We start from the raw sequence: 24848 nt of genomic DNA on the forward strand, positions 1-24848 counted from the left end.
TATAGAATGAGCCGTGACTAGAATACAGTTTATACATATAAAGTGGGTAAAAACAGTATGGAAACATTATTAGACCAGAATGGTCAAAACCGGGAAAGCTAGAAACAGACAGGAGCAAGGGGAAAAACGCTGGTAGGCTTGACGAACAAAACGAACTGGCAACAGACAAATAGAGAACACAGGTATAAATGCACAGGGGATAATGAGGGGAGATGGGAGACACCTGGTGGGGGGTGGAGACAGAGACAGGTGAAACAGATCAGGGTGTGACACACTCTGAGATGCTTTGTGAATACAGACCCTAAAGCATCATCCACTGAGCTCCTTATAGACCACCACCACCACATCACTCACAATCCAGACCAGACCTGTCGCGGCTCATCATCCCACTCCCAAACAGACACACAGCCAATGGGATCGCCCCTTAACGACCCCAGATAAAAACCAGCGAGAAGAACTGTATCAGACTGTAACAATCCCTAAACGGGGTAGTTGTTATTACGAAGTGAATATAAATCACCTTATTAAGAACGAGGAGAACAATTAGTGAGAAGAGCACGGCACAATTAGTCCGCTCTTTAAGCAATCCGGGCCTCAAAAAAAAAGTTATGCTTTATTAATGTGCTTTAAAAACTGTGTCGTGCCCACTCCCTATGCCCCCTTATGCCACGCCAACAGGCGCGTCATTAGACAACTCGGGTTTGATTCGGAGACTCCACAGCACCCTTCCTCGCCCACTTCCAAAGGCACTTACCATATCAAGTAGATTTTATTAATAGAATGCTGTACTACTTAAGTGGTTAGTAACTAAGTTAATTCATATGCCTGTGCTTCACACTATTTTGCGGTATTATCAATCAAATCATCATACTTTTTGAAAATGTTCTTTTCAGTTTGAGATGACTGATTCCTTTAGAGGTGCTGTCTTTTAGTTCCTATATTAGCACCAGGCAAGGTGTGCGATCAGATCTATTTATAACACACTGGAATTACTGCCACAGATCTCTGTGGCATCGTCTGGCCCCCATCGACAACACAACTAAATCAGTTCAGTACGCTGCTGTACGTGTCATTCACGAGTTTGCTGATCACACATAAGACAATCCTGATCACTCACAGAAGTCAACACATACTTCTGCTTTTTCAATGGATGTGTCCCAAATGACACCCTATTGGCTATATATTGCACTACATAGGGAAAAGGGCGCTATTTTGGGGGGGACACAATGAGTAGGCTACAACCTGTCCTGTAAGAGGATAGGCGTCATACTGTACTTAAGAAAACGTGTTAAAGGAAAGTAATGGTGGGTTAGAGATAATTGTTCTCTAAAAGCACCTCTGGCGGTTTCTAGGGTTTCTATTTTGCCAAGCAAGAGTGAACAGAGCTTCTCCTCCACACTGTCCAGCCAACTGTCCCCCTTTACCCTCTCTCTCTCTCTCTCTCTCTCTCTCTCTCTGTCTCTCTGTCTCTCTCTCTCTCTCTCTCTCTCTCTCTCTCTCTCTCTCTCTCTCTCTCTCTCTGTCTCTCTGTCTCTCTCTGTCTCTCTCTCTCTCTCTCTCTCTCTCTCTCTCTCTCTCTCTCTCTCTCTGTCTCTCTGTCTCTGTCTCTGTGCGTATACCTCCTCCTAGTTGCTCTCCCTAACACTGATGCAATGCTAGCAAGTAGCAACCTTCCACTTCTAATATTCCTGCCAAATATCACTATTTTATGGCCCCTGCTGCTCTTAGCTCTATAGAAAGCCTGCTGGGTCACTGTTGTTTGTTCATTGGTTTTTATTTGTTTGATTATGTTTCAGGTGTGAAGGACTGATATTCTATCGAAACTTGGATCATGAAAATTGTGGCGACAAATATGCCACAAACTCAGTGAACACCAGCCTCATATAACATTGCTTATTCTAACTCTGTCAGGTGATGAGGCTGTTATAACAGGTCACAAGCTCCATTCATAACCCTATGTATTCTGTATATAGGCCCAGACCACTAATTCTAACCCCATGTCAGGACATTAGGTGGTTATAGCAGGTTGTAAGCCCCATTGATAGCCCTATGTTTTGGATGCAGTCATTGACTCTAACCATCAGGTCAGTTGGACTGCTTTAACACCTTAAGTCAGGTCACTATGGTGTTATAACAGGTTGTAAGCTACTCTCCAGAGTATAAAAGCATGGCGTGTGAGACTGGCAGGTCACTGTGTGATGCAGAGCGTGCAGACGTTGTCACGGTTATTGCGGTGACTCGACAGGCAGCTGATGTTGGACCGCATCTTAAATTACGGCATCCCTATTCCCTATATAGTGAACTGCTTTTGACCAGGGCCTGCACCCTATTCCCTAAGTGCACTACTTTTGACCAGAGCCATATGTCTTTGAGCATTAGGGAGGGAGAGGCTGGTTTTGGAGGACAGTGTCAGTATGCAGGGAGCACGGCCAAAAAGCTCCCTGCTGCCGGCCGGGAGATCAACAATTCTCATTACAAGGTCCTCTAGCAAACATGATGGTCAGGCCTCCACCGTGATGCGTTTACTCATGCGTGCACACACACACACATAGTCGCAGACACACAGCCATAGAACACACACACACACACACACTCTCAAAAGCTTTAATAAGCATTAAAACACGTTAATGTGCTCACACAAGACACCCGCACACACATTTCCACACACTTGCGTGGACTGACACGTAAACACGGTCTGGCACATGTGTGATTGACCTGTTATCGAACTAGTGTTTAGTTCCGCTCACCCACCTAAGATGACAGCGTTAACTCGCTGCGCTAAAGGTTAGCCTCAGTCAACAAAAGCAATATCACACAGGTTCCATCTCTTTCAGTTTTTTTTTCAGTATGTCATTATCAGCACTCAAATCATTGTTCTTGGAAGTCTGCTTTATATCAAATAAAAACAACTATTTCCCCAGAGACCACTCTCAAGTGCTGTTCAATTAAAAGCCCATTGAGTTGACTTATGGGAATTATTACAGGATGTATCAGAATCGGTTAAAACTTAAATGTATGAAATATTCATAATACCCTAAGTAGAGGTGCCCCACTTCTTGAAATCCCAAATAAAAATCCCAAATCCAGACTAAAATACTCTGCATGGTCAATCCGCTGTCTTCAGTGGCCTTACGATCATGTCAATATTGCTAAATGGAGCCCTCCGCATTGTTACAACATTTGGGAAGCGCCCAGCGATGCGGTGCAGAGCTCAATTTTGCCTCTACAAGCCTCTGGAGGCTCCGCAATTGTGTCAAACCCTCCGTACGGAGCCTTCCGATCGCATTCCCCGGAGCAAGCATAAATTGGCTTTTTGCCTCAGCAGGTAGGATGTACCGTCTTTATTTGTTTCATCTGTCAATCAAAGACGGTATCATGACACAAGGCGCGGCCCAGATGCAGACACAGGAGGCAGATGGTTGGAGTCTTAGATGTTTAATAATCCAAAAAGGCGTAGGCAAGAGAATGGTCGTGGACAGGCATAAGGTCAAAACCAGTTCAGAGTCCAGGAGGCACAGAGTGGCAGGCAGGCTCAAGGTCAAGGCAGGCAGAATGGTCAGGCAGGTGGGCACAGAGTCCAGAACAGGCAAGGGCCAAAACTGGGAGGACTAGAAAAAGGAGAATAGCAAAGGCAGGAGTACGGGAAAAACGTTGACTTGGAACATACAAGACGAACTGGCACAGAGAGACAGGAAACACAGGTTTAAATACACTGGGGAAAACAAGCGACACCTGGAGGGGGTGGAGACAATAACAAGGACAGGTGAAACAGATCAGGGTGTGACAGATGGAACCTCCACCAATCAGCACCCCGTGACCACAGTACGAACGCACCGATAGGCTAGCCACCATATCCTATTGCAATGACACCCACCATATGATTTACTCACTGACAGCCAATGCACCGTGATATACACTGACAATTAAAATATTGTGCTATATAGCTACATTTCAACTGAGAAGATCATATGCACCAAAAGTGAATATACGGTAATATATTCACTGACAAGCATAACAGCCAACCTAGCACAATAAACCCATTGACGGTGAAGTAATATACACAACCTCATAGTGAATGCATCATAATATACACACCCTCATAGTGAATGCATCATAATATACACACCCTCATAGTGAATGCATCATAGTAAACACACCCTCATAGTGAATGCATCATAGTAAACACACCCTCATAGTGAATGCATCATAATATACACACCCTCATAGTGAATGCATCATAATATACACACTCTCATAGTGAATGCATCATAATACACACACCCTCATAGTGAATGCATCATAATATACACACCCTCATAGTGAATGCATCATAATACACACACCCTCATAGTGAATGCATCATAATATACACACCCTCATAGTGAATGCATCATAATACACACACCCTCATAGTGAATGCATCATAGTAAACACACCCTCATAGTGAATGCATCATAATATACACACCCTCATAGTGAATGCATCATAATACACACACCCTCATAGTGAATGCATCATAATACACACACCCTCATAGTGAATGCATCATAGTAAACACACCCTCATAGGGAATGCATCATAATGCACACACCCTCATAGTGAATGCATCATAATACACACCCTCATAGCGAATGCATCATAATATACACACCCTCATAGTGAATGCATCATAATACACACACCCTCATAGTGAATGCATCATAATATACACACCCTCATAGTGAATGCATCATAATATACACACCCTCATAGTGAATGCATCATAATACACACCCTCATAGTGAATGCATCATAATATACACACTCTCATAGTGAATGCATCATAATACACACACCCTCATAGTGAATGCATCATAATATACACACTCTCATAGTGAATGCATCATAATACACACACCCTCATAGTGAATGCATCATAATATACACACTCTCATAGTGAATGCATCATAATATACACACCCTCATAGTGAATGCATCATAATATACACACTCTCATAGTGAATGCATCATAATACACACACCCTCATAGTGAATGCATCATAATATACACACCCTCATAGTGAATGCATCATAATACACACCCTCATAGTGAATGCATCATAGTAAACACACCCTCATAGTGAATGCATCATAATACACACCCTCATAGTGAATGCATCATAATATACACACCCTCATAGTGAATGCATCATAATATACACACCCTCATAGTGAATGCATCATAATACACACACCCTCATAGTGAATGCATCATAATATACACACCCTCATAGTGAATGCATCATAATATACACACCCTCATAGTGAATGCATCATAATACACACACCCTCATAGTGAAGGCATCATAATATACACACCCTCATAGTGAATGCATCATAATATACACACCCTCATAGTGAATGCATCATAATACACACACCCTCATAGTGAATGCATCATAATACACACCCTCATAGTGAATGCATCATAATATACACACCCTCATAGTGAACGTATTATAATATACACACCCTGACAGCTGCCATGTCACTTAACATACATACGCACAATGGCGAAGACGAGAGAGTCACTAGACGTCACCTCTGACGCCGCTGCACAATGATTTGCCGGGATTGGGAACGGCGGAAAAACCGTCTGCGCTTGGCGTGTGCTGTAAATCACTGGGAGGCTTGTTGACAGACAGTCAGCTCACAGTAAGCACGTTGTGATTTTTCCCAGTCCCTATCATGTACACCATCACGCTATTCATGCATGTCTGTCAGGGGAAGTTATGCCTATGTATCACATGGCACAGGGACATGCTATATGAGGATTATGACGCCCCCCTTAGTGCATAGTGTTATCATTCTGGCCCATTTACATAAACCCATGGTTATCTATTAAGGCCTACACTATGCTACAATACGAATGGAGATCGATGCCATGCATACTGACTGGAAAGTATAACATGGATGCAGACACGAGTATAGAACTCGTTCCCCAAAAAGATTTTGTTGGGGGAGATTTGTTGCATTCAACTTCACAAAAGTTGTGTTGTACCGAAAGCATGGCCCATCTTTGGCTTCCATGGGAATTTGCACGGCTGAGCGCAGCATGGGCTTGCCTCCATCAGCTGTATGACTGTAAAATGATTTGACTGAAATACTGTGAAATTACATTCTGTAAATGAAATGCTGTAACAGAAATGATTTTACTGAAATGACACGGTCATAATGACGTCACTGAATTGACTGGACTGCAATGGTATTCCTGAAATGACATTATAGAAATCCTGTTACAAGTGGTGTTCCTGAAATGACATTACAGAAATCCTGTTACAAGTGGTGTTACTGAAATGACATACTATAAAGCCTGTTAATGAGATAATGAGGCAGAAATCTTGTTACAGAACTGTCCAGACAGAAATCTTGTTACAGAACTGACAGGACTGAAATGTCTGTTACTAAAAAGACTGGGTGCATTGACTAAAAGTCTAGGTCCTCCACTTCGATTCCTATGTGTATTTTTCTCATCCCCCTCTCCCATGCCCATTCTCCTCTCTCCTTCCTTGCATGCTCCTCTTACTCGCAGGGTGAAGAGGGAACAGCTGGGCCCACACGACTGGTTGTCTATGCCCGTGCCCGCTGGCCAGACGTGGCTGGTAGTGCCCGGCCTGGAGCCCCAGACGGCCTACCAGTTCAGTGTCCTTGCGCAGAACAAGTTGGGCACGGGCCCCTTCAGCGAGGTCGTCACTGTGAACACACTGGGTGGGTATTACGGTATTCACCTCTGACTTATGACCTATTGGACTGGGGAAGAGAGCCAAGCATAAGTGACATTACCTGGCGGGCACATGACACAACTGTGTGGTGTGATTGCAAGATGCATTGAGAATGAATTGAATGATGTGTGGTTTTGTTGTTAATAGTGATGTAGGTACTGGTGTTGGTTGCAGCAGCTGTAGTAGTAATGTTTTGTGGTTTTAAAAGTTGCCTAGACTTTCGAAATAACTAATACCAACAATTGCAGTTACATTGTGGGCCACTACTACTGCATTTAAATACAGCTCTCTAACCCCTCATCTGTTTCCATCGCTCCCTCTCTCTTGCACTTTTTCTCTCTCTCTATCCAGTATTTCCTATAAGTACCCCTGAACCATTGGTGCTGCTTACCCCACCGCGGTGCCTCACAGCCAATCGGACGCAGCAGGGTGTCCTGCTCATGTGGATTCCGCCGGCCAACCACACTGCTCCGATCGAGCGCTACGTCATGGAGTTCCGCCTGGGGGAGAGGTGGGACATCCTTGATGACGCCATCCCTGCCGGAGAGACCGAGCTGCTAGCCAGAGACCTCATTCAGGTAACTAGCCTAATGTATATACACTGCTTCATACGGAGACAGAGCTGCTAGCCAGAGACCTCATTCAGGTAACTAGCCTAATGTATATACACTGCTTCATACGGAGACAGAGCTGCTAGCCAGAGACCTCATTCAGGTAACTAGCCTAATGTATATACACTGCTTCATACGGAGACAGAGCTGCTAGCCAGAGACCTCATTCAGGTAACTAGCCTAATGTATATACACTGCTTCATACGGAGACAGAGCTGCTAGCCAGAGACCTCATTCAGGTAACTAGCCTAATGTATATACACTGCTTCATATGGAGACAGAGCTGCTAGCCAGAGACCTCATTCAGGTAACTAGCCTAATGTATATACACTGCTTCATATGGAGACAGAGCTGCTAGCCAGAGACCTCATTCAGATAACTAGCCTAATGTATATACACTGCTTCATATGGAGACAGAGCTGCTAGCCAGAGACCTCATTCAGGTAACTAGCCTAATGTATATACACTGCTTCATACGGAGACAGAGCTGCTAGCCAGAGACCTCATTCAGGTAACTAGCCTAATGTATATACACTGCTTCATATAGAGACAGAGCTGCTAGCCAGAGACCTCATTCAGGTAACTAGCCTAATGTATATACACTGCTTCATACGGAGGCAGAGCTGCTAGCCAGAGACCTCATTCATCTAGCTTACTGTATATACACTGTTTTATGCAAAATGGCAGATGGCCAGTTATCCACGGGGCTGGTGTGGGCGCACGCTTTGGTTCCAGCCAAGCTCATTAACACACCTTGATCCAAGACTATGGTTATGACTATGATGATTGGGGATGGGAGTCAGTTGTAGAAAGAAGTATGTTCTTCAAAGAAAACAACTATTTAACATTATATTACAACAATAATTGTGTCTTCCTTGTCAGACCCGAGTCTGTCTGATATCTCAATGAAGTCATAAAAAGTTTTAGGATGCATCTCCAATGGTACCCTATTCCCTATTTGTAGTCCACTACTTTTGACCAGTGGCCTATAGGGCTCTGATCAAACGTTGTGCACTATATAGGGAATAGGGTGCCATTTGGGACATATCCTGAGTCTTATGTAAGCACACCATCTGGGGAGAGTTATATGTTAAAGTATAGACATTTATGTTCCCACCAACATTGAAAAAAATCCATGTTCTTTTGTTGTAGGTCGGATTGCGCTCCTGGCGTGAAGTGTTTACTCTCATTCTAACCATCAGTAACAGAGTGCATCCCAAATTGCACCCTATTTCCTTTATAGTCCACTACTTTTGTCCAGGGCCCAAGTAGTATACTTTATACCATATCAGCACTATAAATATAATAGGGTGCCATTTGGGACGCAATCACATTCTATGCAGGTACATTATTCTAGCTTGACTCCCAACACCCACACACACTTCTCTATCACGTGTTTCACATTTAGCAGCACAATTCACATTTAGCAGCACAATGTAGCACAATTCTGAAGCTCGCTTTTTACTCCAGCTATTGAGGTAATTGGACCCCAAGGGACCGTCTATTTGGGGCTCTGTCTTCCTCTTCTTCAGTAACATACTGTTAGAGATGTGACACGTTTTCTTGTCCACTTTGACAGGTCGATTTCCTTGTGGTTTTCCTCCTAAAACAAACAAACTTTGATTTCTTTTTTGTGAACAATAGTTTTTATTGACTGTAAGAAGTCTTACATGAATGACAGTGTACAACTTGAAACAGATGTTGTACACACACTTCTTTAAAAGCATTTATCTATATTTTATTGCATGAAATGTATCCGCTATCATTTCCTATGATCAACAATAACGTTTGAACATCAGATCGTCAGTTACTAACTATCAAAGGGACTATCGTTACTGCAATATTCTCTGTTTCCTGAAATTTTGCCTTTCGGACAAGATACCCTCATGGCTATCCAACTCGATGGACTCTCTATTTACCGAGCGGACAGGACATCGGATTCAGAGAACTCCAGAGGGGGAGGAGTTTGTCTCTTCATCAACAGCAAATGGTGTGCAGACTCGGAAGTCTCTACCTAATTGTTTACCCATCTTGGAATACCTGATGGTCAAATGCAGACCCTTCTACTGCCAGAGAGTTTTCAGCTGTTATTGTGAGTGCTGTATATATTCCACCTCAGGACAACAACAACAACAACAAGTTGGCACTTAACAAACTGTACGAGGCTATAAATAAGCAGAAAGCCATGCACCAGTAGGCTGCTTTTCTTGTTGCCAGTGATTTTAATTTCTGCATCACCAAGACACGCAGTGGCGTAGTGCAATGTTTTTGATGTAATGGAGCACCATCATTTCTCAAAGTTTGTAGCCTACTGACAGATCTAGCGTATTGACTATCATTGTACAATAGGCCTATGCATGAAATGCATCATCCAATTGCGACGTCTGCCTAATGCCCACACATATTGTCTCAAGAAAATGCTATATTTTGAATATCCTCAAACACCAATTTAGGCATACTTAATCTCAAAATAGGCCGTCATCGCTGTCAATCGTGAATGATAATTCTTCACGTTTTACCTGTGAAAGGTCAAACTGTATCTGCAAGCCAATCATTTGATCTAAATCAGTTTCATGAGGATATGCATTTAGATCTTCTTGAATGCGAATTAAAGCAGATGGTGTTAACAAACTAATAGCCTTTCTTGTAGGCTTATTTTGTTTCAATCAAAACATATATCCTGCCTAATATAATAATGAATAATGAATCATAATGAATCATTATGTGATCTTGCAAGACAGACATTGATCCCGCTCTGATCTAACTTTACTAAACATGCACCATTGTAAGAAGTGATAATCTTCTATTTGTAGTAATAATACAATAGTTGAACCGTTTTGAACGAATACATTTCTTCCAGAATGAAAGAAAAGCAAGAGAGAGAGAGAACGAGAGAGAAAGGTGGTCATTTTTTTTAAGTTTCACTGACTTAGCTAGGAAATGCAGCTAGTTTTGGCTACTCAAAACACCCTGCTCAACCAGAGGGATGCTATGTTATCTAGCTGGCTATGACGATCCAACACAACACTGGAACTCTTCCAATACAAGGTATGCTTTTGGTTTTACTCATTTATTGCCACTGGGCCCTGCCTGTGTAAGTGCTAAACTGCTTTCTGACTGTAAACTCGAACATTACTGCATGATTGTAGCGAGTTTACTAACGCGAAGACAAGGAAGAAACCACCTTTTATCTACCTATAGGCTGCTATAGCGTACATATTTATTTACTTTGTCATTCTATCGTTTTCATGGAATTTTTGTGGTAATTAAATCGAATGTATTTAGAATTTATCAGAATACATTTAGATGCATCACTGACGTTGTCCCCACAATGAAGGTTTGCTGCTTCCTCAATCAAAAGACCTGGATTAACATGACGTGTACACTAAGCTTAAGAAGGACAGAGCTACTGCTCCCAGGGTTATCACAGCCAACCCCGAGGCTATGGCTGAGGACACAAACGCGTAAAGAAGTCCCGCTCCGACCACTACAGAGCCATCAAACAGGTAAAAGGACAATATTGGAACAAGGTGGAATCCTATTATACTGGCTCTGGCACTCAACCCACGTGGCAGAGGCTACAGTACAATAAGGACTACAAGGAATCCCTAGCCGTGATCTGCCCAATGATACCTCTCTACCAGTCGAACTCCATGCCTTTTATGCACACTTCGACGAAAACAACACAGAGCCCTTCTTGAGGGCCCCCGCTGATTCAGATGATCTCTCTGGGTGATCTCTTTTTCCTAAGTTGATGTAAGGTTTTTAAACGGGTAAATACTCGTAAGGCCGCAAGGCCAGACATTATTCCAGGGCGTGTCCTCAGGGCTTGTGCAGACCAGCTGGCAGGGGTCTTCACTGACATTTTCAACCTCTCCTTGTCCCAGTCTGTAATCCCCACATTTCAAAGTGACCACCATCATTCCAATTCCCCAAATCTCTAAAGCATTCTGCCATCCTAGCACTTGCATCTGTAATAATGAAGTGCTTTGAAAGGCTGGTCATGGCTAGGGTTGCAAAATTATGTGAACTTTCAATAAATTCTGTGGTTTTCCTGAAATCCTGTTTGGAGGATTCTGGATTTCCTGCTTATTCCCTACTGATTCTGGGAATCTTCCAACTGGGATTTAGGGAAGACCAGGGAATTTTTTTGAAAGTTCCCTGATTTTGCAACCCTAGTCATGGCACACATCAACTCCATCCTCCCAGACAACCCACTCCAATTTGATCCACAGATGATGCACTCAATACTGCCCTCTCCCACCTAGAAAATAGTCATATCTATGTGAGTATGCTGTTTATCGACAGCTCAGCGTTCAACACCGTAGTGTCCTTCAAGCTCATCACCAATCTCGGGACCATTGGACTGAACACCCAGCTCTGCAACTGGATCCTAGACTTCCTGATAGGCCAACCCCAGATGGTAAGAGTAGTCAACAACACCTCCACCACGTTAACCCTCAACTAGGGGGCTCCCAGGGGTGTGTGCTTAGCCCCCACCTTTACTCTCTGTTCACTCACAACTGTGAGGCCGAGCACGACTCCAACTCCATCATCAAGTTTGCTGACGACACGACAGTGGTCGTCCTGATTATTGATTATATTTATTTCTGCCACCATGCTGCTGTTAATTGATTACTGATTTCCATTGACATTAGTATCTATCTATTTTTCAGATACTGGTCACAAAAACTCCTGTTTACATGCATATATCACCATTAGTATATTACCATAAGCATTTATATATCACCGCTACCAGTCACTTTTCAGCCCTACTCACACCCCTTGACTTTTCCCACATTTTGTTGTGTTGAGGAGTCCGCATGCTTTCCCTACGGAACTGTTTGTGCATACAGTACCAGTCAAAAGTTTGGACACACCTACTCAATCCAGGGTTTTTCTTTATTTGTACTATTTTCTACATTGTAGAATAATAGTGAAGACATCATAACTATGAAATAACATATGTAATCATGTAGTATCCAAAAAAGTGTTAAATCAAAATATATTTTATATTTGAGAATCTTCAAATAGCCACCATTTGCCTTGATGACAGCTTTGCACACTCTTGGCATTATCTCAACCAGCCTCATGAGGTAGTCACCTGGAATGCATTTAAATTAACATGTGTGCCTTGTTAATTTGTGGAATTTCTTTCCTTCTTAAATGTGTTTGAGCCAATCAGTTGTGTTGTGACAAGGTAGGGGTGGTATACAGAAGATAGCCCTATTTGGTAAAAGATCAAGTCCATATTTTGGCAAGAACAGCTCAAATAAGCAAAGAGAAACAACAGTCCATCATTACATGAAGGTCAGTCAATCCGGAAAATTTCAAGAACTTTGAAAGTTTCTTCAGTCGCAAAAACCATCAAGCGCTATGATGAAACTGGCTCTTATGAGCACTGCCACAGGAAAGGAAGACCCAGAGTTACCTCTGCTGCAGAGGATATGTTCATTAGAGTTACCAGCCTCAGATTGCAGCCCAAATAAATGCTTCACAGAGCTCAAGTAACAGACACATCTCAACATCAAATGTTCAGAGGAGACTACGTGAATCAGGCCTTCATGGTGGAATTGCAGCAAAGAAACCACTTCAAAAGGACACCAATAAGAAGAAGAACTTGCTTGGGCCAAGAAACACGAGCAATGGACATTAGACCGGTGGAAATCTGTTCTTTGGTCTGATGAGTCCAAATTTGAGATTTTTGGTTCAAACCGCCATGTCTTTGTGAGATGCAGAGTAGGTGATGGAATGATCTCCGCATGTGTGGTTCCCACCGTGAAACATGGAGGAGGAGGTGTGATGGTGTGGGGGTGCTTTACTGGTGACACTGTCAGTGATTTATTTAGAATTCAAGGCACACTTAACCAGCATGGCTACCACAGCATCTGCAGCAATACGCCATCCCATCTGGTTTGCGCTTAGTGGGACTATCATTTGTTTTTCAACAGGACAATAACCCAATACACCTCCAGGCTGTGTAAGGGCTATTTTACCAAGAAGGAGAGTGATGGAGTGCCGTATCAGATGACCTGGCCTCCACAATCACCCAACCTTAACCCAATTGAGATGGTTTGGGATGAGTTGGACCGCAGAATGAAGGAAAAGCAGCCAACAAGTGCTCAGCATATGTGGGAACTCCTTCAAGACTGTTGGAAAAGCCTTCCGGGTAAAGCTGGTTGAAAGAATGCCAAGAGTGTGCAAAACTGTCATCAAGGTGGCTACTTTGAAGAATCTAAAATATCAAATCTATCTTGATTTAACACTTTTTTGGTTTCTACATGATTCCATATGTGTTGTTTAATAATTTTGATGTCTTCACTATTGTTCTACAATGTACAAAATAGTATAAAATAAAATGAAAAACCCTTGAATGAGTAGATGTGTCCAAACTTTTGACTGGTACTGTATATTATGACAAAATGTTGTAATGTTTTTGTTCGTTTTGGTCTTCTGCAAGGGTTTTTTCGTCTGTTCGTGTACACAACATTTTTTCTCAAGGCAAGCCGAAGTTCGGAGCCGAAGTCTACGCCCCTTCGTCATAGAGATTCTTCAATTAAGTGTTTGTTGTCATTCAACGATAGACAACTTGTTTTCATGCATATAAAATATTTGAGAAATACTGCACCAAACATCTTTGTTAGATATAAAATTGTGTGACTTAGATCTCCTCTTCAAAAACATAAATTAATGACATACTTCTTGAGTTAGTTTAGATTCATTCTGACTATTTTGAGGAAGTGTATACTGGCTACAGCGTCTCAAGATGGACAAACAGTACTATTGCCGCTTTTTCAAAATTTTCAAGCAAAGGTCTTTCAAGGGAATTTTTTTGTCAACGATCTACACAAAATACTTGAATGTCAATGTGGAATAAAATATCGAACGAGTTTCATTTTTTCATTTATGGAAAATAAAACACATATCATGATTAGATAAGTATTAAAACCCCCTGAGTTTGAATGTTAGAATAATATTTGGCAGCGATTACAGCTGTGAATCTTTCTGGGTAAGTCTCTAAGTACTTTGCACACCTGGATTGTACAATATTTGCCCATTATTCTTTAAAGAATTCTTCAAGCTCTGTCAAGTTGGTTGTTGATCTTTGCTAGACAGTCATTTTCAAGTCTTGCCATAGATTTTCAAGCCGATTTTAAGTCAAAAGTGTGACTAGGCCCCTCTGGAACATTCAATGTCGTTTTGGTAATAACTCCTGTGTATATTTGGCCTTGTGTTTTAGGTAATTGTCCTGTTGAAAGGTGAATTTGTCTTCCAGTGTCTGGTGGAAAGCAGACTGAACCTCTAGGATTTTGTCTGTGCTTAGCTCTGTTCTGTTTCTTTAATTTAAAAAAAGAACTCCTTAGGCCTTGCAGATGTCAAGCATGCTCAAAACATGATGCAGCCACCACCATGCTAGAAAATATGAAGTGGTACTCAGTGATGTGTTATGTTGAATCTTCCCAAAACATAACACTTTGTATTCAGGACAATTTTTTTTTACAGTATTACTTTAGTACCTTATTGCAAACAGGATGCATGTTTTGGAATATTTTTATTCTGTACAGGCTTCCTTTTTACTCTGTAATTTACAGTGCCTTCGGAAAGTATTCAGACCCCTTGACTTTTTCCACTTTTTGTTGGGTTACAGCCTTATTCTAAAATGTATTCAGTTGTTTTTTCCCTCTCATCAATCTACACACAATACCCCATAATGACAGGTGTGACTCTCTGTCTTAGGAGGCATGGTATGAGTTCCGGGTCATGGCGGTCATGGAGGAGCTGGTCAGCGAGCCCAGTAACACAGTTGGAGTATCCAGTACAGGTGAGTGAACAACACACCTCTGCATACACATACAAGTCTATGGACACCCCTTCATCACACAGAACATGTCTAAAATGAGAGAGAAACAGGCATGGGGCAAGTTGCAGACTAAAATGTTGATATGGCAGACTTGTAAAGCTTTAAAACAAAACAAAGCAAATCAGAAATAATTTTAAGGGTCCATCATGTTTCAAAAAAATTACTTAAATATAAATCAGTATTGCCCAATGCAGGCATACTTCTAGTCTGGTCCCAGAACTGTTTATACTGTCTTGCCAACCCTTATGTGTCAACACAGCACAAACACATCTGGGACCAGAGATTGGGACTGTGAGCAACTGTGAAGGCATCACCAGAATTCATGAGAGCAGCAAAAAATTCACTAGAGCTTACTTCCTAATATTGGAAGTACTTTGCTGCCCCCTCCTGATGAAGTAGTTGCACTACAGCATCAGATTGTTTTAAACAGTATTTGGACAGTCATTTAAAAAAAAATATATTTCACCTTTCTTTAACCAGGTAGGCTAGTTGAGAACAACTTCTCATTTACAACTGTGACCTGGCCAAGATAAAGCAAAGCAGTGTGACACAAACAACACAGAGTTAGACATGGAATAAACAAACCTACAGTCAATAATACAATAGAAAAAGTCTATATACAGTGTGTCCAAATGAGGTAGGATAAGGGAGGTATGGCAATAAATAGCCCATAGTGGCGAAATAATTACAATATAGCAATTCAACACTGGAGTGATAGATGTGCAGAAGATGAGTGTGCAAGTGGAGATACTGGGGTGCAAAGGAGCAAAATAAATAAAATAAATAACAGTATGGGATGAGGTAGTTGGATGGGCTATTTACAGATGGGCTATGAACAGGTGCAGCGATCTGTGAGCTGCTCTGACAGCTGGTGCTTAAAGTTAGTGAGGGAGATATGAGTCTCCAGCTTCAGTGATTTTTGCAGTTCATTCCAGTAATTGGCAGCAGAGAACTGGAAGGAAAGGCGGCCGAAAGAGGAACTGGCTTTGGGGGTGACCAGTGAAATATACCTGCTGGTGCGCCTGGTACAGGTGGGTGCTGCTATGGTGAAAAGTGAGCTGAGATAAGGTGGGGCTTTACCTAGCAAAGACTTATAGATGACCTGGAGCCAGTGGGTTTGGCGACAAATATGAAGCGGTGACAAAACGGATGGCACTGTGATAGACTGCATCCAATTTGCCAAGTAGAGTGTTGGAGGCTATTTTGTAAATGACATCGCTGAAGTCAAGGATCGGTAGGATAGTAAGTTTTACGAGGGTATGTTTGGCAGCATGAGTGAAGGATGCTTTGTTGCGAAATAGGAAGCCGATTCTAAATTTAATTTTGGATTGGAGATGCTTAATGTGAGTCTGAAAGGAGAGTTTACAGTCTAACCAGACACCTAGGTATTTGTAGTTTTCCACATATTCTAAATCAGAACCGTCTAGAGTAGTGCTGGACGGGCGGGCAGGTGCAGGCAGCGATCGGTTAAAGATCATGCATTTAGTTTTCTTGCATTTAAGAGCAGTTGGAGGCCACGGAAGGAGAGTTGTGTGGCATTGAAGCTCGTCTGGAGGTTAGTTAACACAGTGTCCAAAGAAGGGCCAGAGGTATACAGAATCGTGTCGTCTGCGTAGAGGTGGATCAGAGAATCACCAGCAGCAAGAGCGACATCATTGATGTATACACAGAAAAGAGTCAGCCCAAGGCTTGAACCCTGTGGCAGAGACTGCCAGAGGTCCGGACAACAGGCCCTCCGATTTGACACACTGAACTCTGTCTGAGAAGTAGTTGGTGAACCAGGCGAGGCAGTCATTTGAGAAATCAAGGCTGTTGAATCTGTCGATAAGAATGTGGTGATTGATAGAGTCGAAAGTCTTGGCCAGGTCGATGAATACAGCTGCACAGTATTGTCTCCTATCGATGGCAGTTATGATATCGTTTAGGACCTTGAGCGTGGCTGAGGTGCACCCATGACCAGCTCGGAAACCAGATTGCATAGCGGAGAAGGTACGGTGGGATTCGAAATGGTCGGTGATCTGTTTGTTAACTTGGCTTTCGAAGACCTTAGATAGGCAGGGTAGGATAGATATAGGTCTGTAGCAGTTTGGGTCTAGAGTGTCTCCCCCTTTGAAGAGGGGGATGACTGCGGCAGCTTTCCAATCTTTGGGGATCTCAGACGATACGAAAGAGAGGTTGAACAGGCTAGTAATAGGGTTTGCAACAATTTTGGCGGATACATTTTGAAAGAGAGGGTCCAGATTGTCTAGCCTGGCTGATTTGTAGGGGTCTAGATTTTGTAGTTCTTTCAGAACATCAGCTGTCTGGATTTGGGTGAAGGAGAAATGGGGTAGGCTTGGGCATGTTGCTGTGGGGGGTGGAAAGCATGGCCAGCCGTAGAAAAATGCTTATTGAAATTCTCAATTATCGCGGATTTATCAGTGGTGACAGTGTTTCCTAGCCTCAGTGCAGTGGGCAGCTGGAAGGAGGTGCTCTTATTCTCCATGGACTTTAGTGTCCTAGAACTTTTTGGAGTTTGTGCTACAGGATGCAAATTTCTGTTTGAAAAAGCTAGCCTTTGCTTTCCTAACTGCCTGTGTATATTGGTTCCTAGTCATGCTGAAGGATGTTATTTCAAATGTATTTATTTTATTTATTTATTTCACCTTTATTTAACCAGGTAGGCAAGTTGAGAACAAGTTCTCATTTACAATTGCGACCTGGCCAAGATAAAGCAAAGCAATTCGACAACATATAACAACACAGAGTTACACATGGAGTAAAACAAACATACAGTCAATAATACAGTAGAAAAATAAGTCTATATACAATGTGAGCAAATGAGGTGAGATAAGGGAGGTAAAGGCAAAAAAGGTCATGGTGGCGAAGTAAATACAATATAGCAAGTAAAACACTGGAATGGTGGATTTGTAGTAGAAGAAAGTGCAAAGTAGAAATAGAAATAATGGGGTGCAAAGGAGCAAAATAAATAAATAAATACAGTAGGGAAATACAGTGATATAGAAAAAAAAGTACAATTCTCCCCAAGATAAAATGAGGAGGGTGGGAACATATCCTCTATCGAGTCCTCTCGAGTCTCTGTTCACGAAAGGAAAGTAGATAAGGAAAGGAAATGAGGAAAGGAATTGACTCATGAGTTTTGGAATGCATTCCCTTGACTCAGTCAGGTCCTATGGGGAGCTGCATCAATCCAGCAGAGTTTCCAAATCCATTTCCATTAAGTGTGTTTGGGTGTATCGATCACTATAGGGCCATAAATGATGAATCGCAGAATCAAGTGAATTGGACAGCCAGTTGCTGTGGTGATTGGCAGGGGCCTGCCAGGGACACACACATACGCAAACACAGAACACACACAGTTAGTGTGATGACTGGCAGTAGCCTGCCAGATACGACCTGCCCTGTAGATGTGGCATTACCATGGCATTTTTTTGCCTTTACCTCCCTTATCTCACATCATTTGCTCACATTGTATATAGTCTTATTTTTTTATTATTATTTTTTTTATTCTACTGCATCATTGATTGTATGTTGTTTTACTCCATGTGTAACTCTGTGTTTTTGTATGTTGTCGAACTGCTTTGCTTTATCTTGGCCAGGTCGCAATTGTAAATGAGAACTTGTTCTCAACTTGCCTACCTGGTTAAATAAAGGTGAAATAAATAAATAAATAAAGATGTAAGGCCCTCCCTTTCGTAATCAGCTACAAGCCTAGTTCAAAGGCTATGTAGAGTTACTTGAGTAATTTGCACATAATGTAATGTTTTTTGCTCACAATAATGCAGGTTTAAAGGCTAGCCTGGAAATATTTGTTTTCTAACATACCTATATACTTATTATTGTGTGTTGATATCGGTCACAGTATTGTTTTGAGTCAAACACCTCTGTCCAAGCCTACAGTCTACTGGCAGACAAGTCATTTAATGTCTCCCCCCCCATATCTCTCTCACTCGCCTCCATCCTCTGCCTCAGACTTCTTCCCTCCCCCGGAGATGGTAGATGAGGGTGGACTGACGCGGCCGGTGGTGGCTGGCATCGTGGCCACGGTCTGTTTTCTGGCGGCCGCCGTCCTCTTCAGCACACTGGCAGCCTGCTTCGTCAACAAACAGCGCCGACGCAAGCTCAAGAGGAGGAGAGGTGAGACACACAGTATAGACACACACATGGATTCACAGACAGACACACGAGCATGATTTGATAGCTCTCTATCGACATCTCATTGAACTGACATTGATGGCATTGATACATTAAGGATGTCTTATTTTGTGTGTCCCCCACCTCTTTTTCAGACCCCCCTCTCTCGATAACACACTGCAGAAAAAGCATGGAAACTCCGTAAGTAACCCAAGCCAACAATGCTTTTATTTTTTTTCCCTCCTTCGCTGCAAATGATGCAAATCAAGGCTAGGGTGCACTGCATCACAATTTAATGCTTCTGACAGACACACCCATCAAATAGAGAAAGCCTATTGGAATGACCACCAATTACTGGCCAGCGATTGGCCAAATATTGATGGACAGGGGGCTGTCACTGTTTAACTAGCTATTACCCATAGTTCATCTCAGCAAAGCCAATACTTGGTCTTTAACAGTCAAATTTTGAACCAACATATTCTCAATTTTAATCTGAGATATTTATCGTGTACAGTAAAATTTCAGTATGATATTGAAAAATAAAACTCGTATTCTAACAAAATTGACCAAATGAAAAATAAATGTTGCAGACCCTGGAGAAAACATATTCGTCTACCTGTTTTCTATAATGTAATTTTAATAGACTAGTAACTAGTAGAGTTCAGCTTGTACACAAGCGTGCGTATGTCACGGCCCAGAAACTTAAATCCATCGTTATTGACCTTGTTTTCCTAATTACAGTTGGATTGAACGATCAATACTCCTGGGTCACAGAAAGGTTTTCACGACCGTGTTCACAAACATTGACTACCAAGTCTTTGTGTGCGACCGAAATGACACCCTATTCCCGATATAGTGCATTACTTTTAACCAGAGTCATATGGGGGCTCTGGTCAAAAGTAGTGCACTATAAAGGGAATGTGGTGCCATGTGAGACACAGGCCAAGTCTTTTAGTAGCAAAACAAAACAACCCTACATGGACACATCAATAAAAAAAATCCCTCACATGAAATGCAGAACATTTGATCATTATTTGAGGGTGGTGCTTCAGATATCTGACAGAATATTGGATTGGAGAAATGGTTCTTGCTCAGTTCTCTCAAGGTCTCATTTGGCTCATGTGGCCTCATTAAAATAGCATCTTAATTGCCACACAGATTCTCTCTCTTTCTCACACTCATTGCTTCTCTGGGCTTTGAGGACTGAACAAGCGTACACCATAGAGCTCCATTCCAATCTATATGTGTTTTGCTCCACTCACTGTTTTTACAGAGCATGTTTTGTTGATCTCCTGGTGTGACGGTACAAACATTGCAACACGATGGACCACCACATTTTAGGAGAAGATCATATTTTATGTCTGTAAAGTTATGTTGTTTTGAGTGTCATTTGAGAGGTAAAAACAAAAACAAAGGTAGGTATCCGATTTGTCACCATAGCCTGTTATTTTCCCAAAAGCTTCCACTTGATTCCGATGTCTGTCTTTAGTCCTCGTCTTGGGGCTCCTTTTGACCCTTTTCTCACTAAAGTGCCAACCCGAACGGTACTGTCCTGGCTTGGCCTATCCAGCACAGGTTCAGCAACTATGGTGGGTGTGTAACCAGGCAAGCCCAGTAGAGCATGGCTCGGGTTGACATGGCTCGGCTCAGTAGTAGTGTGAAAAGGGCAATAGGGTATAAAGTCCAACGTTTTAGCAACATCAAACCAGTTTTAGGATATTTTGTATAATCCACCCTAGATGTTGTGCAATGATAAATCAGACCACTAGGGGACACACAAGAGCTAACATGGTATAGCAAATCCATATCTGAAGTCCATGGATAAAATATGACCTCCTGTGAAAGCTATGATCAGAGACCAGCTTCAGATACTGAAAGGGGTTAAATCCCTCTCACTCTCTCTGTGTTAGAATTGGTTTAGGGTGAAATTTCCCGTAGACACTGATCTTGGGTCAGTTTTGCATTTACCCCACCAATGGTTAAAGTTAGGATTGGGGAAGGGGAAGTTGATGCTAGATCTGTACCAACAGGAAACTTCACCCCGGAACGTAAGTATTCAGCCAGGACTATGTTCTGTTCTGTCCCCTATCTCCTCTATGCTCACTTTGTCAATGACTATAGGTTAGCAGAGGCTGTGGCTGAAAGGCTGCGGTTGAAAAGTGGCTCACTGGCAAAGTACAGCTGGTACATGTGAGTTTCTATGGCAACGTGCCCCCGGGGGGAAGGTCTTGATATTGTTTTTGCCTGATGTGCGGCACCAGTGGCGAAACGCGCCGCATCATGTGTACAGGTGCACATTTACCGTATGGTGAATGTTGCGCTTACACATGGAGCTAACCCCTCCTCCTCTCCCCCTTTCCCATGATGCAGTATTAAAGGCACAACTACGGCAAGGATGATTTCGACCTGCCGTGTGTTGATTTGTCTTCTCAGTAGACAAAAATATCTGGAGGAGAATTCCCTGACTTTTTCATTATTCCTCTTTTCTACCCTGACAGCGATGTTGTTCTTTGATCTTTGTCGAGAATACTTTTTTGGCGCTGGCAGGAACTTGAGCTGTAAACAAATCCAATTGAAGTTTACCATGGTAAAAAACATGCATGCTGTGAATGATGTTTCCTAGCTGGCTATTTTCATTTGGACCCAGGGGCCTCCCTCATGCTTCTGCACCTGGCTTTACTACCCATGCTTCTGTGGCAGGCACTAACTTTACTCTGCTCAGCAGTTTACCATGGTACACTAAAACAGTTTACTTATCAATGTTATCATGGAGAGTTTTTTCAACTTTTCCCATCACTTCTAAAGAACAACAGACCAAACTGCTGACTGAGCCTAATTCATTTTTTATTTTTTATCTCTTATTCTTGAATGATTTATTATTTAATTAACCCCTCTTTTTTGTCTGTTTTCTTCCCCCAGTTCTAATAACTGCAACCTTTGATGACTTTTGGATATGGCTTTTAATGGTTAACACACCGTGTCAAACAGCAGCACTCTCTTGTATTGGATGATCCTATTAGTTTTGCAATATGCAGTACTCATCATCAACAACATTGCATACTTTCCAACCACTTGTCAATAAAGTGAAGGAGTTTGCATTGACTGACTATGGTTATGCACTTGAACGTTATCCTCCAAATCTCTTTTGTCACCGTTGAACCATGTAAGACTTGAACATAGTCACAGCAAATAGAGAACAGAAGTACAAAAACATCAATGCTTAATGTATTGTTTTCAGTGTGGTATTTTTATCCAATACCACATTTTACATGGAGGCCAAGCTGTCATTATTGGTTTCTGTAAATGTTGACCCAAGCCAATTGCACTCCAGCTCACTACATATCACGTTAGAGTAATAGAACGTACTTCAATGACAGAGCCTCCCAACGGTGTTGCACTAAAAGTGATGTTAACCTTTTCTGACTCTAAGAATAGAGCATAGGTGCTAAGACATGCAACTAAGAAATTGCTGATATGGTTTTGGTACCACTTTATCGTATGTGTCTGTTCTACAGTTAAATCAATTACTAAACTACCTCCTACTACTAACTAGTAAATTGTGTCAGCAGTTACATGTACACACCATGCTGATTTTAACGTAACAGCTGTATCCTTTCCACTTGCTCTTAATCAGTTAAATATACTATTTTGCTTACTCTCCATCCCACCAATATGAACTAGTAACTGCCGATAGGTTTAGGGTTGAAAGTACAAAAGGGGAATGTCTCCCAGAAGTCATAGGAACAAAGGTGTGCATGTGCTGCTACCACAGCCAGACAGAGGGTAGGGATACCCCCGTTCCCTCTGAAATGCATGACTTCCACAGTACTCAGTATTTCTTCCTGTCATGTGTGGGTTTCTAATTGTACGCTGTATGACTGTGCCTAATAAATGGAGAACTTGTCAGACGTGCACCGGCCAAATCTCTTCTTGTATCTCTCGCTCCTTCCCTGTCTTCTCTTTTCCCCTCTGTTTGTTTCTGGCTCTTGCTCTATATTTCTCTCTGTCCTCTCCTCCCCTTTCTCTGTCTTGCTTACACCCTTTTGCTTTCTACTTCTGTTTCTCTGACTCAGCTTCTCGCCATCGTTCTCCTTCCTTTTCTTAGTATCTTCCTCATGCCCCTGTTTCTCTGACTCTCTTTCTCCACCTTTCTTTGTCTTTGTATCTCTCTCCATCTTTCTCTCCAGCCTTTTATTTTGGACTCTCTCACACCCTCTTTATCTCCCTGTTTCTCTTACTCTCTTTCCCTCCTCTTTCTTCTTTCTCTCTCTTTCTGTGTTTGGACATGTGGAAGCTCTGGAGCCTCATTGACAGCATTCCTCCTCCTCCCTCTTCTCCCCTCTTTCTCTTCCTTCTCTTCCCGTCTCTGTTGTTTTTCCCACCGCAGGACTCCTCTTAGCCCCTTGCCCGGCATAGAGCCCTACTGCGAGGGGCAAGACGCCAGCAGCTACCGGCCCCCACCCTCCAGCCCTCAGTGAGTGTGGCTACCTGCACCTTGTTCAGCCTGCCCCTCAGTCAGTATGCTGCTGGCTGGCTTGGCCGCATGCTTCATGTGCTGGGCACGGTCACACGCCGGTTCAAGCAATTGGGGCCCTAAGCACCCTCGCGGTCCACTCACAGGAGATGCAACCTACCTGGGGTCATAGTGTTTTATAGTCTCCAGAGATGACATAGTCTTAGGTGTCCAGCTGGGGGTGATGTGTGTACAGCATTGTCGGGTACAAAGTGCCCTTCTTTGAGAAACCTGTTTAGCTGAATTTAAATACATTCAAATTGGGATGAAAGCCCTAGATCCCGATATCTCTGAATTTTTCCCGAAATTGATCAAATAGCAATTTTTTACCAGTACGATTAATGGTGTCCCCTGAGGTGTGCACAAACGTAGCGTGATATTAGCCGGGACTGACAAGGATTTTCAGATTCAGGAAAAAAAAAGGCATCTGACTTGCGATCAGACTGCTCCAAACTCTAATTGACATATAAGACACGGTATGTGGTGTACCTACAGTCAATATAAATAGTAATAAAAGTGACTGACTCGACATTGCACAGGAGGCAATGTATTCAGTTTTCCAGAGATGGTCAAAATTGCCCCCGATGTTGACCGCCATGCTGAACATGTAAGATGAAACCACTCCAGTGTTGAGAATGATCCAAAATCCCATTTTGCCTATAATTTGAGTTGACAGTCAACCTCGTCCCATTAAAGGTTTCCACTGGGCGTACATACCCAGAATCCTCCTCTCTCTCTTCCCATCTTGTGGGGTTCATTGGTCGGGCTGCTGCTGCTTCTTCTCACGCCCCACTGCTAACTGCCCTCCTGTGCCATGCACCGGGAATAGCCCGGCTCGCCATGCTACCAGCCTGACCTGTTTAAAACCTAGCACAGGTGGATCAATGGCATTTTAAGTCTGGGATGCATTTGGAAGTCACCATATGGCATGGCTATACAAAGGGAACAGGTCTGGTGTACAACAACTG

The 24848-nt window shown here is 42.5% G+C and overlaps 1 protein-coding gene across 2 annotated transcripts in view; it reads left to right on the plus strand.

The window, feature by feature from the left end:
• The window catches only part of igsf9bb (immunoglobulin superfamily, member 9Bb), a 176464-nt gene that overhangs the window by 139459 nt on the left and 12157 nt on the right, over window positions 1-24848 (plus strand). For both annotated transcript variants that reach the window (XM_014137396.2, XM_014137397.2), the window contains exons 13-17: window positions 6572-6747; window positions 7113-7339; window positions 15110-15194; window positions 19206-19370; window positions 19523-19568. In XM_014137396.2, coding sequence (XP_013992871.1) covers window positions 6572-6747; window positions 7113-7339; window positions 15110-15194; window positions 19206-19370; window positions 19523-19568 — 699 coding nt within the window. The remainder of the gene's footprint in view (window positions 1-6571; window positions 6748-7112; window positions 7340-15109; window positions 15195-19205; window positions 19371-19522; window positions 19569-24848) is intronic.

The sequence above is a fragment of the Salmo salar genome, chromosome ssa13 (genome assembly GCF_905237065.1).
Source record: "Salmo salar chromosome ssa13, Ssal_v3.1, whole genome shotgun sequence".
In the NCBI taxonomy this organism is placed as follows: Eukaryota; Metazoa; Chordata; class Actinopteri; order Salmoniformes; family Salmonidae; genus Salmo; species Salmo salar.